The 19,166-nt window shown below is 34.5% G+C and overlaps 1 protein-coding gene across 4 annotated transcripts in view; it reads left to right on the top strand.

Moving 5' to 3' along the window:
- Positions 1 to 19,166, top strand: part of fgf14 (fibroblast growth factor 14) — a 216,247-nt gene that overhangs the window by 5,578 nt on the left and 191,503 nt on the right. Inside the window, exon 1 of one of the 4 annotated variants that reach the window (XM_087266394.1) lies at positions 18,176 to 18,431. The exons of the other annotated variants lie outside the window; for them this stretch is intronic. Within the exon in view, the coding sequence (XP_087122520.1) occupies positions 18,362 to 18,431 (70 nt within the window). The 5' untranslated portion in view covers positions 18,176 to 18,361. Of the gene's footprint in view, positions 1 to 18,175; positions 18,432 to 19,166 lie in introns of those variants that run through there. 4 annotated transcript variants of the gene reach the window in all.

Raw genomic sequence — 19,166 nt, 5'->3', positions numbered from 1 at the left:
TAAGACTGCGACCCACTTTATGTTTAGTTCCAGCAACTAACATTTAAATGAATCATTTAATGTACAATCATTTGGTTTTATACTGTGCACTCTTTTGTGTAGATGCTTTGATTTACATTGTAGTTATATGTAAAAATACTTGCATGCAATTACATCTGTAGTCACAGTGTTAACTTTTAACCCACCGTTATTCCAACCTACTCACCAAACCTGTTGCTAACTGTTGATACCTCTTCAATAGTAGCAGAAGAGCTTTGCAATACAACAGGAATATGATAAATACATCATACAAACAAGATCCCACTTTATTTTGAGTGGTCGTAACTACTAGGCACTTAAATGAAAACAAAAGTACTTATTGTGCTCATATTGAATTGCACAACACTAAGGTGGCATACACGTAAGGTTAGGGACAGGTCTGGTGGTATCCCAGCAAACAATTTTTGTGTTTAATAGATGTCTAATAGGGATCTAAATGTAGACAGCTTGGATAAAACAAGGCTAAACTTGAGCTGTCAGTAAAAATCTAATATACATCAAAGAATAGCCCAAAACTAGACTAGTCATCAAAAAAACAGAAATGGATGACTACACACATATAAAGTCTGTCTGCTCTGTGTATTTGACGACGAGTCTAGTTTTGGCCTATTCCTAGACGTCTATTCGATTTTCACTGACAGCCCAAATTTAGCCTTGTTTTAGCCAAGACGACAATGTTTAGACATCTATTAGACATCATTTAAAAACAAAAATGCTTGCTTGAATGGCTAGGTTTAAAGATAGGTTAAGGTTTAAGTGATGGGTCAAATGTACAGTATGTATATAATAATTGCATTTTACCAAATGATTAATTTAAAAGTACACTGTAATTAAGGCCTCTTAATAAAAAGTGGCACCTTATAATATAATTAAATTAAGAAAATATAATTGAATGTTGCGAAAATCTTCTTCAGTATTACAAATGACAAATTACTCCTGTCACACATTTTCACACATAAATTTTTTTCTTTGTGTAATTGTTTTTAGCTTTCTAATTATTTCCTGTGTGCTTCTCTTTTAACAGTCTAACCTCCTAACTACCCGTTACCTGTTGCATTAACTTTTACAGAGGGGATTGAATCAGGGATTGTATTCTAGCTAAAAGGGGACATCAATGGTAAGTGACTGGAAGGTTTAGTGGCATGGAAGCTGTCTGTTCGCCTGTTTAGTGGCATTCACACACTGACAGCAGTTTACAGCAACAAAGTGACCAGAAGTCATTCATTTTCAATGACAGTTGGCAATTTGAGGCGACATATGTGACCACTGGCAACGCACCAAAGTTGAGCAGAGTTCAACTTTATGCAAATGCACAGCAATGCGACGTGTCAGATAGCAATGGCAGTGGGCAGTGTGCAACAGTTGGATACTGCAGTTGAAGGTCTTTAGTATAGGTCAGCTAATATTATTTTATTTAGCATGAAAATGTTGTACATTCATTATTTTTTTTTGTCAAACCTATTTGTGTAAGAGGGAGCTAGGGAAATAATCAGAAATCGTCTGAATGCTCCCTTTCTAGTGGTGTAGAAGAAATTTTTGTGAAGTGATTCAGTCTGTTCTACAAAATGGTTAAAGTTCTTTATGAGTCACCAGTTCTGTTTTAGCAGAAAAATGAAAGAGTCTTTCTTGAGCAATTAATGACGGTAACCGCTTTGCACAATGAGCTGCTTGGCTAGCTCCTTTTAGAAGTTTTAAATTAGTTTGTTTCAATATTGGATGAGTGGAATATGATGTCAGAAGGACAGAACTTTAGCCACAGTTCAGTGATTTTATTTTTATTTTTATTTAAATGTGTAAAACATATTGAACATTCTGAACATGGGGGAATTGAGGAGTTTTACAACAGAATTTTAGATCACTGATTTGCTGTTAATTTACACGCAAAGGCTACCAAAAATAAAATGCATATAAAAAAATCCCACCTATGGCTCTTTTAAAGTGATTGATCAGTTCAATAAACTAAATATTATTTACAACATATTATCTTTTAATGCAAGCAAAAAAAGAGTTTACACATAGCAAAATAATCTTTGTGTTGTCAGATTTAATGAAGAACCTACAGAAATATTAGTCACTGTATCTTATCTTTACTGTATATGTAAATTAGCTACTCTGTGACTCACTTGCAAATTAAGTCAATTAAATACTTATAATATAACTTATAGTTCAGCATCTGTGTGCAAAATACAGTCAATTATTTTTCAATTCAGAGTTGTCTTCCCTTAAACAAATTAAGTCAGATTAATAAAGATATACATAGCATTTGATTTTCTTTTAAATTACTTACATTTTAAAGCGTTTATTTATGTGCTTTTTTTTCATTTTATAAAACTACAACAAAATATAGAAAAAACACAATAATAATACATATAAAATACAATACATAAAAGCAGTAACCTATGACAGAACAGCCGAACAACAGAACACAGAGGGACAAATGCACATGAAAGCAAATATAATTTAGCTGGTCAGATAATGCATAAATAAAAGCAATTATAAAGTAACACTGAAATTACTTACATTTTTAAAAGAGTCTTTGAAAATGTGATTGCTAATAGTTTTCTATTTTGCATCTTCTTTTAGCAGTTTTTCTCAGTAACATTTGTCTGTATAACATTTTAAAAGAATCGCTAGCTCTAGTACTGCTGTTAATACCACCATGGCATGTGCTGTACTCTTTCGTGATTTGATATAAGATCTGAAAATAACATTTGTTAGGCATCAATACTACACTGGTCAGAGTTTGAGAATTGTAAGTGAGACATTAACAGTTTCTTAAAAATAAGTTAAAGTCAAAAATTGTTTTTGTGTGTGTGTGTGTGTGTGTGTGTGTGTGTGTGTGTGTGCGTGCGTGCGTGCGTGCGTGCGTGCGTGTGTGTGCGCTTACTGGGAGCACTGTGCAAAGAAATGTTCAATTAAGAAACAGGATTTGTACCAAGGATATTGTTACTGGTTGCAAAAAAAATTAGAACCGTACATTGGATGGAAGAGGGTTCTCCAAAGGTGACTCAGTGGATTCAGAGAGTTAAACAGGTCTAATGGAAAAAATGCCTGCATGTCTACAAATGAATACTGATATTTTTCTGAAGAAGTGGGAAAGTATTACAATAAATTTACACATGTATATTTAGAGGTTACTTAACCTATCACCAATTTAATTTGAGGTAACTACAATTGAACACAATGTAACTTGATGTACAAATGTATTACCTGAAAAGGACACTAGAAAATCTAAACAATTACTCTAGAAATAGAATTAATTCATGTTGTCGCAACACAAATTGTTAAAGTTAACTTATTTGTTATTTACTAATTTAGTGGATTAAACATAATACAATTAAGTTGTCCCCAAAATACCAAAGACTTGTGTTGTTTCAGCTTATTTTAAATAGGTAGTTTAAACAAAAAGCAAAAGTATTTTTTTTAGTGATGATGGCAGTACCTTTTTATTTATTTATATAGTTTGTATTATATTTCTTATTTTAGTTAATTGTTTTTAATAAAATCATTATTCATTTAAGTATTCCCTCACCTGTAAGAGGTTAAATTGTTGGGGAAGGGGTTGTTCTGAAAAGTAAATGTTGAAAAAAAAAACAAACAAAAAAAACTGAAGATTGATGTTGATTTTGCTCATTTTTAATAAGTAGTTTGAACAAGTAGGAAAAAAAAATATATATATATATATATTTTTTTTCCTACTTGTTCAAACTATTTTTTTAAATGAGCTAAATCAACATAATTTTAAAGTTGTTTTGTGGTACAGTACATAATTGTTTTCTGTTCAATCCACTTAAATTTGTAAAAACAATTAGGTTGACTTTTGTTGAGACAACATACAGGAATTGTGTCGAACCCAACTGCTCAACTGCTAGCTTGTTGCGTAAACAAGTTCAAGCGTTCTCCAATTTTTTATTTCAAAAATTAAAACTGCTGTATCAAAAAAATCCACACTAAAATACTAAATACCCTTTAAAGTCCACCAACAATTCATGTGACAAAGATGTTTCCTTTTTCAGGAAATCAAGTAGTCAAGTGCCTCTAAATGAAGAATCACCTGCAGACAGTGATCCTGTCATAATTACTAAAGCTCTGCTGGTTTTCTGCTCATAGTGGCACAATAAATCCTGTTCTCGCTGTTCATCACTTTTAGCTATTGCCTCCTCTATTTAAACCCTTTCTGTTGTTCATAGCAATGTCAGCATTGTTTATCCATTAGCAAACTAGCTGTATCCACCATTGTGAATGTTTCGCTTTCCTTTGTTCATCGTCACGTCAGCATTACTTTTCCATTAGTAAACTAGCAATTTCCACTCTTTGAATGTTTCTTTTTCTTTTGTTCATAGCCATGTCAGCATTCGCCAGTTAGTGGATGTGTCCCTTGCACACTTTGCACTAATGGATAACAAAGCTCTTGCTGGGTCATGTAATATCTGAATATTGGGGAAGCATTTTTCCCTCATGCAATTCGCATTTTTGCGCATTTGTTGAGTAGTATGTGGAATCCTTTAAATTGCAAAACACACTAATTAGAATAGAGCTGAAAGGAGACTATTATACAGTCTCTTGTGAGCTTTGTGCGTCACAAATTCCGCCGATTAAACTTTTGCTGTGCTTGCCGTACCACTGTAAGTCCTTCTTTTTAAATTCTTTTGCTTAAGATAGCTCACAGTGGTTGGATGAAAGTGACTGCTGCAGGGTTAAAGAGTTTGAAGTGCTTTTTGTGTTTGTGTGATGCTGCTAATATTCATGGCCTGTCTCATTTTTCTCTCTGGCCCCATTAGTGGAATAAACTTTACATATAGAGCAGCGGAGTTAAAACAAGGACGGACCGTGGCCCCTCTGCAACACATTAGACGCAGTGGACATTTACATAAAGCTGCCATCCAGTTGCTCGCGTGGCTCCAGTGCTGCAGCGCCACACGGCACCGCAAAAGAAGCAGGCAGGAGTTTGATTTGCTTTTGGCCGGCTGCCCTGGAAGGTGGCATTAGCCTTGATACCCTCAGAGGACAAAGTAAGTGCTCCATGTACTTGCATCCATCAGCGTTCAAGGGTTAAACAACAGTCCGGTTTAGTTTTTGGGCATCCTTTTTTGCGATTCTGCCATTTGATTGAATAAAATAAGTGCAACATGTGGGATCTCTGAGATACAAAAAAGATGAGACAGGATTAAAAAATAATGGTAATGTCAACGTTTTAGATCACAATACTGACATTTATATTTGGAAGTTTTGAGTAAAAAAGCAGAATCATGATAAATTTGACTCATCACAATTCTGAGTTTACATTTTGCAAATTAGAATTATTATTTTTTTTTTTGCATACTTGTGTATCTCTCCATTATAAGAATAAGCACAGAAATGTGGAGGGAAAATCTTAATCTTGCATTTCTTAGAAGACAATTATCACAAAGAATTTAATTTAGATCTTGACTTTTATTTTTGTATTTTTTATTTTTTTGCCTTTGTTATGATAGACCAATCTCATTCATATTAATTCTACCCCTTAACCCTTCCCCTTATTCCTACCCCTCATTTTGCGCGTGCCTGTGAAGGGGTAGTGGTGTCCCAATTCTCTTTAGCTTGAAGGAGTAGGGCTAAGGGCAAGGGGTATACACCCCTTCAAACAAAGACTTTTCAGAACCACACTTGAAACAACAAACAAACACATGTTTTAATATATTCATAATCGTGTTCATGTTTTACCGTCATGCTTTTTAAAAAAATTGCTAAAATAAAAACTGCTAAATTTCACAATCTATAATCCCTCATTTTAACTCCTGTACAGCAGTCCCACAACTTTCTGACACTCTGACACTGGAATACCCTTTCAGAAAAGTCTAGTGGCTGTCAGTGAGCTTTTTACAGTGTCTGCTATGATGTGAATGCTGTTTTTGTGTATTTACATTGATGAGTATGGCTACTGTGTTAAATGCACAGTATTACGATCTTATTGCTACATTAGATCGTTATGATAACATGATAATTTGCAATCAGTGATTTCCTGAAGAGAAATACCAAAAAAATAACACAACTGGGATAACTACAGCAGTCGTGATTGTCTGATCTCATATGAAGCAAGAAATCGCAAGGACGTACGATGATGTGTGCAGGTACTGTAGTACTGTCCCAATTCTTAGGGGTAAATTTTGAAGCCCTTCCCCTTAACCCCTTAAAGGGGTAGGGGTACAAGAATAGAATTGGGATTGGGCCCTCCTGTGGTTTTGAAAAGTCAAGGTTTTAAAGCCGCCAAAATTTTCTTTTATACCGTTCCTAAGGTATGTGTAGATTTTTAAATTTATTTTTATTTTTTTTTACATATTTTTCACAACTATTTTATTTAGTTTTTTTAGGGCAACAGTATCTTCAGCAGAAAAGGAAATTCTATATCAAAAGCTACTGGTCCAACATATTTTAAATGTTTCTTAAAATAAAATATATTGTGTTCAGTGGGGGAAAAGTTGTTGCTTTTTACCCAGACATTTAAAAAGAACTGATTTTGGAGCATAATCACAATACCGTGATAGTATTTCATAGATGTTTTTATCTATGCCTACCCCCAATGACCATCCCTACCAAATCCCCCCCAAAGTCATACATTACCCCCAATGACGGTTGGGTTTATGCATGGGGTTAAACCTCTTTTAAAATATTGTATAATTTTGTATGGCTAAACTTGTAGGAATTCATATGAATTAGCCACTAAATGGACAAAATGTAAAGTAGTTACGTTTTCTCGTGAGATCAGGCTGGATAAACAGGCAGTGTAGACAGGAAGTGAAAGACAGAGAGGGGGGATGAGTTCCGCAAACCAGGGCTTAAAACCTGGATGCCCAAATCGCAAATGACGATCAAAGCTATCAGCGACAACAGTTTTTTTTTTTTTTTCAATGCAGAATTTCCAACTTGCAATTGATTTTGCTATTGGATTGCAGAATTTCAAAGTTATTTATGATTTATGATCCAGTTATATGTAAAAATGACTGACTTCTTTGCAATTCCTTTATGATGTCTCAACACAAATATATTAAGTTAACTTGTTAGTTTTTAAAAATGTAAGAGGTTTGAACATTTTACAATTAACTTGTTCAAAAAGAATTGTGTTGATTTAGCTCATTTTAAAGTAGTTTGAACAAGCAGCAATATCATTGTTTTTGAGTGTTAAAAAGCATAAAAACAGTATTTGTAATATTTCCTTTATAAAAGACATGATTTAGTTTGGTTGTAATTGAAATTGCATTTGCAGTCCCAAATATTGCTAAAGTTTACAGAAGAAAGAAATGTGTGTTGTACTTTATTGTATGCATTAAATTTGTGGATATTTATCAATCATGTTATTTTCCTTCAACTATTAAACTATGAAGTTTACGTGTTTAGCAATTTTGACTTCAGTGCAAGAACTGGCAATGTAATCTTACAGATAAGTTATATATAAGAGGTGCCTCTTTATTCTGTTGGCTAAGATGTGCTGCAGTCATATAATATCCAGCAAGGATAAATCATGGTCACTGCATGCACACATAACCATATATTACAAAGGTGACATAAAGGTGTGCTCAAGCTCCTTTTTTTGATGTTGTCAAAAACAATCCCCACTGATTAAATTGGATCATCCTCACATGGCTTGTAACAGCATGTTTCGGGCCGCCTCAATAAATCATGTGGCAATTTGGAGGCTCCCAGGTTGCCAGTACTAGTGTTTCTGCAGTCTCCCATGTCCTGGGTTACTGTAGTGGGTTAGATCTGTTTTTACCCACAACACATCTCAGCACTATCTCATAAGCTCTGGAGTCCAGGTCACATGAGCGCGCATGAGCTCCTGTCATTATCTGGTACAGCGCTCTGATTTTTGAGAACATCAAGCTTTTTCGTGCTCCAGGATGAAGCAATGTAGGCTTTTACTAAGGAAAACACAGATCAAGATTTAAGAGTATTAAATTAATTATATGATCAGAATTTTTTTGTCACTGTGACCATGTTTGTGCTCCGCTTTAGATCACAGATGCATGGCCATTCATAGTTGAATTGAGAATGGGTTTTGAATTCTAATGCAGTTTGAATTGCAGACAGAGAAGGACAAGTGTGATTCAACTTTCAAGAAGAGTTAAGTTTAGACTTCAGTGCCATTGTCAGGATAAATTACTTTTATCAAATGGGTTATATCCACAAAAATATGTTTTTTTATGTAATTCATGCATCACATAATATTGTATAAGTAGTTACATTTATTTAATAAAATCATGATGATAATACTATATATGATTAACTTATAAAATGCTAATAATTTAATAACATTAGTAAATGTTTTTTTAATCTCTTAAGGGACATTTTAATGTTGCACATTTTAATGTTGTGATGCCTAATTTCAGTTGCATATGGTAACTGTAGTCCTTACCGTTTCCTTCTGAATTCTAGAAAATAGTTTAGAATTTTGATGTCAGTCATAAATTAAAAATAATTACTGACCTCAGCCAGGATTCCCCCTTTGTTGGCGCAGAATGTTCTTATTTGTTATATTTTATGGAAGCATATAAGAATTATCTGAATCCTGATTGAAGTTGAGGAGTTAAATGACTAGATTAAAATGATGTATAAAAATGATGCAAAACTTTCAAGTGCCGTCTGAAATTTCCATCATAAATTAAATTTGTTCTCCGCCTCCTTTGTTTATGTTGAGGTATTGCACTTTAAAGATCAGGAAAAGCACTTACCCTTGCCAAAAAAGTGATATTACTGAACATGTACACAGGAGCTTGATAACAATGCTAATTTTAGAGGAACATTTCAGACGGCATTTAGAGGTTTTTTCATCGAAACTCTTCAAATAGCTATTTAACCTAAAATGGTGTATAAAAATAACTATTTTCTTATGATAATTGTTTTCAGTTTTTAAGTTTATTTATCTATATTGTTATGCTAATATATTATATGCAAATGTTTTCAATAATTATTACGTAAGTTTATGTGAAAACACTAGATTAAAGAAATCTCCATTCATGTTGAATTTCATTGAATTGCTATTCATTGAATTCTTTCTCCTGTCATTCAATTTCTAATCATACTTCATGTGAAAAAAAATTGTAATAAACTTTAATGGTTGATTTTATTGGTTCCCTTGTATAATGTCATATCCTCATTAGATTTTTGCCATGTGACCCCATGTGGCCTGTACAGCTCTGCTGTTTGCATTGTTCATTGTCTGGCTTTATTTGAGTAACTTTTGTTTGAGTGTTTCAAATAATGTCACATATTTTTTCATGTAATGGTTTTGTTTTACTTGTTTTATTTACATTTAATTTTATTAAACTGCACTTTGGTTCTTCAGCTATCCTTCAGTGGATTTCGTATCACATTCTAGCTAAAATTTAAACACGGAAGAACAATTATGTGACTATTCCTTAAAATTAAAGTCTTAATTATTATTATTGCTTTCAGAAGCATAATATTCTGCACAATATTATTATACTTCTGTAATACCACATTGCGCTGGGTGAATGATAGGGCCCGTATACTCGAACTTCAAGTGCAGTATTTTTGACATGATCAGAGCTTATCAGATGGCTCAAGCATTAGAGGACTTTTTTTGCTTTGTCATCATGCCTAATGGTTTGCTACATAATATCCTTTGAAATGTAATTTGTGGTAATCGCATTGACTGAATAGATCCTGTTTATTTGTTACATCAGGCTTGAGTCTATTCAGGCCACATGATAATGGAGTAATTTAGTTTCACATACTTGCATAACCCTTCTGGAAATAGCACCTTTTATATTCCGATGCAACTGAGCAAAGTTGAATCGTAGTAGTAGTAGTAGTGATGTAAACAGTTATACTGTATGTGAGATTAAATTATTATTATTATTTTTTTATGCTCTATGCCAGTGGTCACCAAACTTGTTCCCGGAGTGCCGGTGTCTTGCAGATTTTAGCTCCAACCCTAATCAAACACACCTGAACAAACTAATTAAGGTATTAGTAGGTATACTCGAAACATCCAGGCAGGTGTGTTGAGGCAAAATTGAGCTAAACCCTGCAAGGACACCGGCCCTTTAGGACCAGGATTGGTGACCCCTGCTCTATACCAACATTCTGATAAGTTAAATATTGTAGAACGCTCCATATCAGACCCATAACAACAACAACTGTATAACAGAAAAATATCCGTAGGTTGTATGATTTTGGTGTGTGTAAGAGACCTTTCATGCTTTTGTTGAAATGGTTGTTGCACCCTGTTGGAATCAAACGACTCCTCTGCAGTAGCCAAATCTTTTCATCTGTCGGAACTGCTTACAAAATTGCCCAAGTCTCCGATACCAGTCTGGGTTTCCTCATGTAGTCATCAGTGTGAATCACCCACGATGAGCGTAATGGTGACTCCTAACCATATATACATCACTCCTCTCGTGATGCAGACGGCATTGATTTTGATGTTCCCCTCCCCCCCATTGCATGCATTTGGCGAATTTGCTCACATTCTTAGGCCAGACACTCAAAAAATGATGCAAATGTTTGAAAAAAGGCCAAAAATATTGCTGTGTCGTGACAGCAGTTGACCTAAAAAAGATAAAACTGACCATAGAAGACAGTTTACGCTAATGCCTGCTGTGTTGTCTCACCCCTTGTGGTGAGAATGCAGCTCTTCCTTGTGTTTTATAACCTGTGTTACAAATTGCAACATCATGTGAAATCACGTATTTGTGTAAGTGTTATGAATCGAGACACATTTCATAATGCAGTGTCATGTGAAATCATGTTTTAGGTGTTACAGCCTGCGATGCCTTTTACACCAATGATTCCTGTCAACTCCAAGAGCATACATAGTGGATCATAAATAGGTAATGAGATATATCTCAGTTTCATAGCCAGACATTGCTGTTTTCATGGATTTCAGGTTAATGATGGAATGGGTGCTGAGCGAGGGCCTTTTTACAGCCTATAAAAATTTAAGCTTGAAATGATGCAATATTATTATATCATGTTGTTTTCTTTGGCTGTTTATTGGGTGCAGTCTGCACAGCGTTCTTTGCTTTCTCTTGAAGGGTGCTGTATGGTTTTCTCTCTGCTTGTTTTACAAAGGCAAAGTTTATGTCTAGCTGACACTTCGGTTCAGATCTTCAGGAGTAACCTGAGGTTGAAGCAGCCCAAGCTCTTAACGCGTGCTTCAGCCTACATTTTTGCATAATATAAAATGTGTTGCTCTGGGTGCGTTTCAGATGAGAAATCCACTAGAGGGCGTTGTGTATATTATAGCTAATTTAAATTTGTTACTTGGAATACATTTTGTTGTACTTTTCGTTTTCACGTCCATCATTACACTAGATGAGAGGCTTTTTCATACAGCTCACTTAAACCCTTTTCAAACCAGACCAATTGTCTTTTTAGAGGCAAACGTAAGAGAAAAGTATACTGTGACCACACAATTTTACCTTGGTTTTACATTGCTTTTGTATCATTTGTGGAACTGTGCTTTACTGTATTCTGGATTCGAAGCCGAGTGCTCTGCATCACAAGTACAACAATGTACAAAGTGAGCTGTTAAGCAAAATGATCACGCCAGAAAAGTTGTCCATATGGAGATACAGTTGAAGTCATAATTATTAGCCCCCCCCGAAATATTTAGTTTAATGGAGGGAAGATTGTTTCAGCACATTTCTAAGCATAATAGTTTTAAAAACCTATTTCTAATAATTGATTTCTTTATCTTTGCCATGATGACAGTAAATTATATTTTGCTTGATATTTTCAAGACACTTCTATACAGCTTAAAGTGACATTTAAAGGCTTAACTAGGTTAATAAGGTGAACTAGGCAGGTTAGGGTAATCAGGCAAGTTGTTCTATAACGATGGTTTGTTCTGTAGACTATCGAAAAAAATTAGCTTAAAGGGGCTAATAATTTTGTCCATAAATAGTTTTTAAAAAATTCAACACTGCTTTTATTCTAGCCAGAATAAAACAAATAAGACTTTTTCTAGAAGAAAAAATATTATCAGACTTACTGTGAAAATTTCCTTGCTCTGTCAAACATTATTTAGGAAATATTTAAAAAAGAAAAATCAAAAGGGGGCTAATAATTCTGACTTCAACTGTATATACAGTAGGTGAGGCAAACTTATTTGATTACAGACACCGTTAAGGTATATTGTGGTGTTTATTTGATGTAGTGCAAAGCACTGCTCTATAATACTTTTTTATTTGTCAGTAAAACATCCCTGTAAACATCATTAGTGTAAAACAAAGGAACAAAACTTGTTGACATCATGCTGTCCTAATTTGAGCATTAATTTGATTTAGAAACTGCAGTTGAACTTATGTTTAAGCACGTTTTTGCAGTTTCACATAAATGTAGACTGAAGCATTTATTTCCAATAAGCCTGTGTTGCTGTAAAGGGATAGTTCACCCCAAAATGTTGATTCTTTACCATTTTCTGAAATTCAGGTTGTTCCAAATGTAAATCAGTTAATTTCATCATACAAAAATACACATTTTGAAGAATTTATGTAACTAGACAATTGATGGTAGCCATTGAAAATACATTGAAAATATGTATTAGGTCTGGGCGATTAATTGAAAAGTAATCAAAATCGAAATTCAGAACCTATAATCAATCGAATTTTTTTCAGGTAAATTTTTCAATAACTTTCCCTACCGTGCGTATAGTCACAGCCTGTTAAGGCTGATTTACACATACCTGCGCACCACTCAAAAAACGGAACTACACGTTGCACGCACAAAACCTGTCAGTGAACTATGTGGGCAAAAAATGTAAATAAATAAATAAATTGTTCATTAATTGTAATCGAGTTAAAATGTTCAATTAACCGATATTTTGATTTTAGGCCAAATCGCTCAGCCCTAATATATATACTGCTGAAGTCAGAATTATTAGCCTCTCTGAATTTTTAGCCCCCATGTTTATTTTTTCCCCGATTCTGTTTAAAGAAGAGAATATTTTCTCAGCACATTTCTAAACATAATAGTTTTAATAACTCATTTCTAATAACTGATTTATTTTATCTTTGCCATGATGACAGTGAATTATATTTTACTTGATATTTTTCACAGCTTTCACAGCAAGACACTTCTATACAGCTTAAAATTACATTTAAAGGCTTAACTAGGTTAATTAGGTTAACTAGGGAAGTTAGGGTAATTAGTCAAGTTGTTGTATAACGATGGTTTGTTCTGTAGACTATCGAAAAAAATAGCTTAAATTGGCTAATAATTTTGACTTTAAATGGTTTAAAAAAAATACAAATAAAAATGGCTTTTATTCTACCTGAAATAAAACTAATATTATAAATAAATAAACTAGTTAGTTTATAATAAATAAAAATTTCCTTGCTTAAACATCCTTTGTAAAGTATTTAAAAAAGAAAAAAAATTCAAATGGGGGCTAATAATTCTGACCTCAACTGTGTATATATGTGTATATATGAACAAATGGAGGGTGAGCAAATGGAGACAATTTAGTTATATTATAATTTTTAATGTTTTAGGTGAATATAAACTCTCAGTCCATCATTTAACTGTGCAGATGTGTAAACCACTCAGGCTATAGCACCTCATGTGTTACATGCATTCTTAATACTGGGTTATGGAGGATGCAGCAAACTACCGTGACCTGACATACTTTGCAGGGACTGCAATCCAGGTACCCGATTTTAAAATATAGAAAGTGCGCTTGGCAGCGCTTCAGGCTTGGATGTATGGCCATTATGCTTTTCCACCAGATCATCATTTGATAATTAACTTAATGATATAATCGATTGAAAATACACACACTTTAAAATGAAATTCCACTTACCATCTGCTTTCATTGGTAAAAGTTCAACTTTAAAGTGATAGTTTACCCAGAAATGAAAATTTGCTGTTAATTCACTCAACCTTAGCCAATCTCTGATGTAGTAATTAATTGCCCTGGCTCCTGTAGATACATTCTTGTCTTACGAAGCGAAACTATCAGTCTGTACAAGAAACTGAACATTATTTTTTACAACATTATTATCGGGGGTGAATTAAAGATGATAACAGTTGTAAATAATAATTAGCTAATAATCTTTTGTTAATGTTCTAGCAAGCAAAATCACCAAAATCTGTAATGGTCTGTGCGTGAGTAAATTAACAGCAAATTTATTCTTTATTGTGTGCTATCCATTCCAATGGGAAAATCTTCCCAGCATTAAAAAAAGCCTCCAAATTCAAAAACATATCAATAGATGGAATTGATATGCTTTTCCAACATACTTTAGTAAACTTCCTCTTGAGCTTAGCGTAACTTAGAGTCAGAAGAGCTGAAAGCCATGAATAAACAGGGTTAAACAGGGTGTCTACGGGGTCTTAAAAAATATTACAAGTTTATAAATCAATTATGAGAAAATTAAAGCAGTTTTTAAATTTTGTTTAAGGGTTGTCCAAAGTGTTTAACTCCAAAAAAGCATAAATATATGTATTTTTCTCCTAATATTAACACCGGCGTGCTTGATCCACGCAATTGGTTCGGGCCGAGGCGCATTCGGCCAAACTGATCCCTCCGTCCGGGTGATGTCATGTAATTTGCAATAAGCGCTGGAAGGTGATGTGACGCTCTCCACATGTAGCGAAATCATAGAGCAAAACAGACGGCAAAATGGGAAAGTGTAAGTTTGCAAACTCTATGGTGGGAGAAAGACGAGTTTAAACAATGGCTGAAGCCTGTCGCTGAAAACAGCTTCTTAATTTATTCTTTCAAGCATTGTTTCTTCCAAGCTTATCTGAGTTCTGTTGCATGGTTGTGCTCCATTGATTTATTTAACCACAACTGTTTATTAACAGCTGTTTATTAAGCTAAAGGTTTAATACTGATTAAAACTTGAAGTGGCGAAGAGGTCTTAAAATATTCTCAGGTCTTTAAAAAGTCTTAATGTATTGAAATAACCTTTAGGATTCCTGCATATACCCTGTTAAATGGTGTGGTTATATCAGTAAATGTGTCTTTATTGCACTTTTAGTTAGGCTCAGGTTAGTTTGTTTTTCTATTACCGCTACTCATTGGCCAGTCGTTTTTTCAAACTGTAACAATTTGAACATAAACTAAAATCATAATATGTCAACCAATGTTACAACATTTTGTCAATGTAACACACAACTGTAAGACTTTAGTAAATTAAGCGTTACTCACTGGGCATTTTAATTGTTGTGAAAGGTTCAAAAAGTAATGTAATGTACTTTTTGCACAAGCACAGATATTCCAAGAGTTTAGTGTTTGTGTTGCTTTTTTTTATGAACAATGGTTTCATTTTCAAAATCTTAACACTGTATATAAAGCACACAGAAGTCACTTTAGCCCTGTTTCTGTTGGTCAGCAATTTGTATGACTAACAATAATACAACTTTAGTAACTTGGTCACCCTCTTGCAGAAGTCAAGTTTCTGCAGATTCCTATTGGTTTGACTTACCTAGCAAATGTTTTAATGTTGGAAAAAAGACTGTAAAAGTAGAACTACTGAATTCACCGCAGTGTGTCAGATCATCTGTGCCAAACAACAGGCTAAAAGGGATATTTCCCCCTCTTTTATAATATGGGTTTATTAGATTCTTGTTGTCAAAGTGCCTGAGCTGAATTTTATTTAATGCGTGTTAGCTGTAGCCTGTGGCTTGTGCTAGCTTTGTCTGAGATCGCTGACGAGCTTACCATGCGGGTGACTGTAGTACAGATTGCAAACAGTATGAATAACCCGTGAAAGCGAACAGTTGTCTCTCAGCTTGACTGTATGTGTGAGAGCAGAAGATTCTCCCTCTCTCGCTCTTTTTTTTCTTCTTCTTTTTTTCAGCAGTCTACTCGGGGATCTGAGCTAGTGGAGCTTGTGCTGTGTAATTTTTGCTGCAGTGCAGCTGACAGTATTGTAACACCGCCTCTCGCAGAATATGTCTGCCTTTTTGCAGCACTGCTTCTAAGCTGTGGAGCAACTCCAAACTGCTTTGTTTAAGAAAAACTGCATTAGTCCTCAAGTTTCGTATTCATCCATCATCATTGACATCCCCTGTGCTTTGTAGCCTTACGTTTACACTTAGATAGCTTTGTCAACATTTTATGCTGACCTTTAGGAAGTTATTATTTCCTGAATTATTGGCTTCTCAACCTATTCCGCAATTCTTCTTTGCAGTGTTGAGTAAACTTTATAGTAAGTCTCCTTGACATTTTTTCTTGTGTTAATTGGTAATGATACTATTGTGTATGGCGTCACAGCACAGCTAATTGTAGGTTCATGGATAATTACTATTATTTAGAGGACTGTTTGGTGTTTACTCATCTGCCCCAGGGCTAATTGAATACATTCACTTATAATGATGCTTTTAAATAGAGAGGGGACGATAAAGAGGAGACTTCCAGAGAGAATTAGAAAAGGTTAAAAATTATTGAAGGTGACATTGTGCTTTTTTTTGGAATGTTAAGCTCAAATTGTAAGACACCTGAATGCTAAACTAAACTATAAGACTCCCAAATGCAAAGACTCTTGAATGCTAAGATACCTGAATGCTAAGACATCTGAATGTTAAACTATAAGACACCCAAATGCTAAGACTACCGAATGCTTAGATACCTGAATGCTAAGATACCTGAATGCTAAGACATCTGAATGTTAAGCTATAAGACACCCGAATGCTAAGACTGTCGAATGCTAAGATGCCTGAATGCTAAGACTTCTGAATGTTCAATTATAAGACACTCGAATGCTAAAATTCTCAAATGCCAAGACATCTGAATGTTGAGACATCTAAATAATCAACCATAAGACACCCGAATGCTAGGACATCCAAATGTTAGACTGTAAGACACCTGAATGCTAAGACTCTCGAATGCTAAGACATCTGATTGTGAAGACTCCCGAATGCTGAGACACCCAAATGCTAAGACTACTGAATGCCAAGACACCCAACTTCTAAGACACCTAGATGCTCAGACAACCAAATGCTAAGACAACTGAATGCCAAGTCAACCGAAAGCTAATACATTCGAATGCTAAGACACCTGAAAGCCAAGACTTCAGAATGCTAACATTCATACCTACATTTATTCAATAAACATGCTAATTGTAAGGACAAAGAACGTGGCACTGGCTAAAATTGCAGATTACTTCAAATGTAATGATTGTTGTAAACAGATGGGATAGTTAGCACATTTTTCATGTGTATGAAGAGCTCAGATCCAAAAACCTCCAAACTCCATCTAAAATGTTCTTCAACATAAGCATTTTTCTTAGCCTCTTACATTTATGTTCAGTGATTTCATGTTGAAAGTGATGAAAATAACCTGTTATTTGCCATAAAAGTGAAATTACTGAATCAAGATATAGGAGTCTGTCTGCTAATATTAGTAGAAAATTTCAGATGGCACTTTATATACAGTATATGGATATATTTAATGCAGAAATTGTAATTATATTGTAACTCTAAAATCACTTAATTTATGGTGGGACAGAGAATATCATTAATAAATGTTCCCTACTTCATGATTTCATGTTTAATTTAGTGTGTTATATGCTGCTTCTCTTGCAATTAACTGAATTTTCCTAGCAATTTCTGATTGAAAATTATTTCTCTGTCTTTGTTTTAGACTAAATTTAAAATTACAAAATCAATGCACATAACAAACAATGTGTAATCAATATATAATTCAGTGTTCTTAAAAGTGGATTCTGATGCACTTCTGACACCCTTTTTTGTCAGTGTATTAGCAACAAACATTTCTCTGTGTAAGGAATTGGGTTATCACATCACTATAAAGAACTGACCTCTGTAAAGACAATGACCTGTCTACATAGTGGCTCTTATGCAAGTGACGGTATTTGATGTACTGGGAGGAAAAAGAGGTTGAGTAAAACTGTACTTAGTTCACCTTATCAATAAGAGATGTGCATGGCCTATGAAGGCCTCCATCTGAACCCTGTAACTTTGTTAAAACAGTTTAGTTGAAGGCAATGCTCAAAGCAACACTAAGACTTTTTTTTATGTAGAGCTCTTTTTATTTTTATTTTTATTTTGCAGCACTAAACAAGCGTTATGGTTCCATGGTGAGATTGCTATTACTGGAAATTGGCATCATGGTCTGTCCTGACCTGTAAGAACAATATCTGGCACAGCATAATATCTAAGTGATAGAGCCGTACTGTACTGGTAACACTTGACATTTCTCAAAGGTTCTCATTATTCAACAGCATATCAGTGTTTCTAGTGGGTCACCAGTGCCTCATAGCAGCTGCTTACCTCTGAAGAGGCCATAAGAGCATGGTTTGGATTCACAAACTCGCTGCTGAAAGTTGGTTGATGTTGAGAGAGCTGGAGAATGGAAACCTCAGGGTTATTAGGGAAGTTTGAGAGACGAATACGCACTGCAATCAAACTTGATGTGCGGGGTAAGTGCAAGCTGGTGTGCCTGCTTTTTGTACCTCTGCGCGGCTACTGACAGCTCTGTTCTGTCTGTTAATACCCCTAGAGTTCCAAGCCGTAATGCAATTTAGACTAGTCAAAACGCCAATCAGATATCTGTAATGTAATTTGACTAGTAATGGTTTGTATTGATTAGATCTGTAATGCAGTTTTGATGGCATAATTTCAGGTCACCAGATGCGTGATTCAATTTTGACTAGTAAAAATGCCAGTCGCACATATCCAGAATTCAATTTTTACCAATCATGTGCATCCGTAGGAGTTTGTTGGGTTCTAGTTTTAGATTTCTATGTTTTGTTTTAACCTGTTTTGTTTTTTATTCGTAGATAGTTTTAAAAAGCTCTACAGTTATTTATATTTAAGCCATGATATGTTTGCCTGCAATCGTCTAGAATACTAGATGCTAGAAATCAGATGGAATGAGGTATGTCTTGACTCTTTAGTATTGCCAGATCTTGCTAGAAAAATAAAACTGAAAATAAAAACAAACCAATGATACTCTTAAAACCAAATGATTCTAAATAGATCTAAGAAATACTTCATCTTTGCAGCAACCATTTCACAGCTACTTTGTTTACGCTGCAGTTGACCTGAAATTACAAATGAACTTCTAAGATGCAGTTTTATTGTTTTGATTTTTGAGAAATGTATCTTTTTTGCCAATTTTTCATAATGTGCAGAGTGGTAATGTATATAATAAA

Source organism: Danio rerio, chromosome 9 (assembly GCF_052040795.2).
Source record: "Danio rerio strain M-AB ecotype USA chromosome 9, GRCz13ab, whole genome shotgun sequence".
Classification (NCBI taxonomy): domain Eukaryota; kingdom Metazoa; phylum Chordata; class Actinopteri; order Cypriniformes; family Danionidae; genus Danio; species Danio rerio.
The sequence above is the reverse complement of the archived record's forward strand: the minus strand, read 5'-3'. Positions and strand labels throughout refer to the sequence as shown.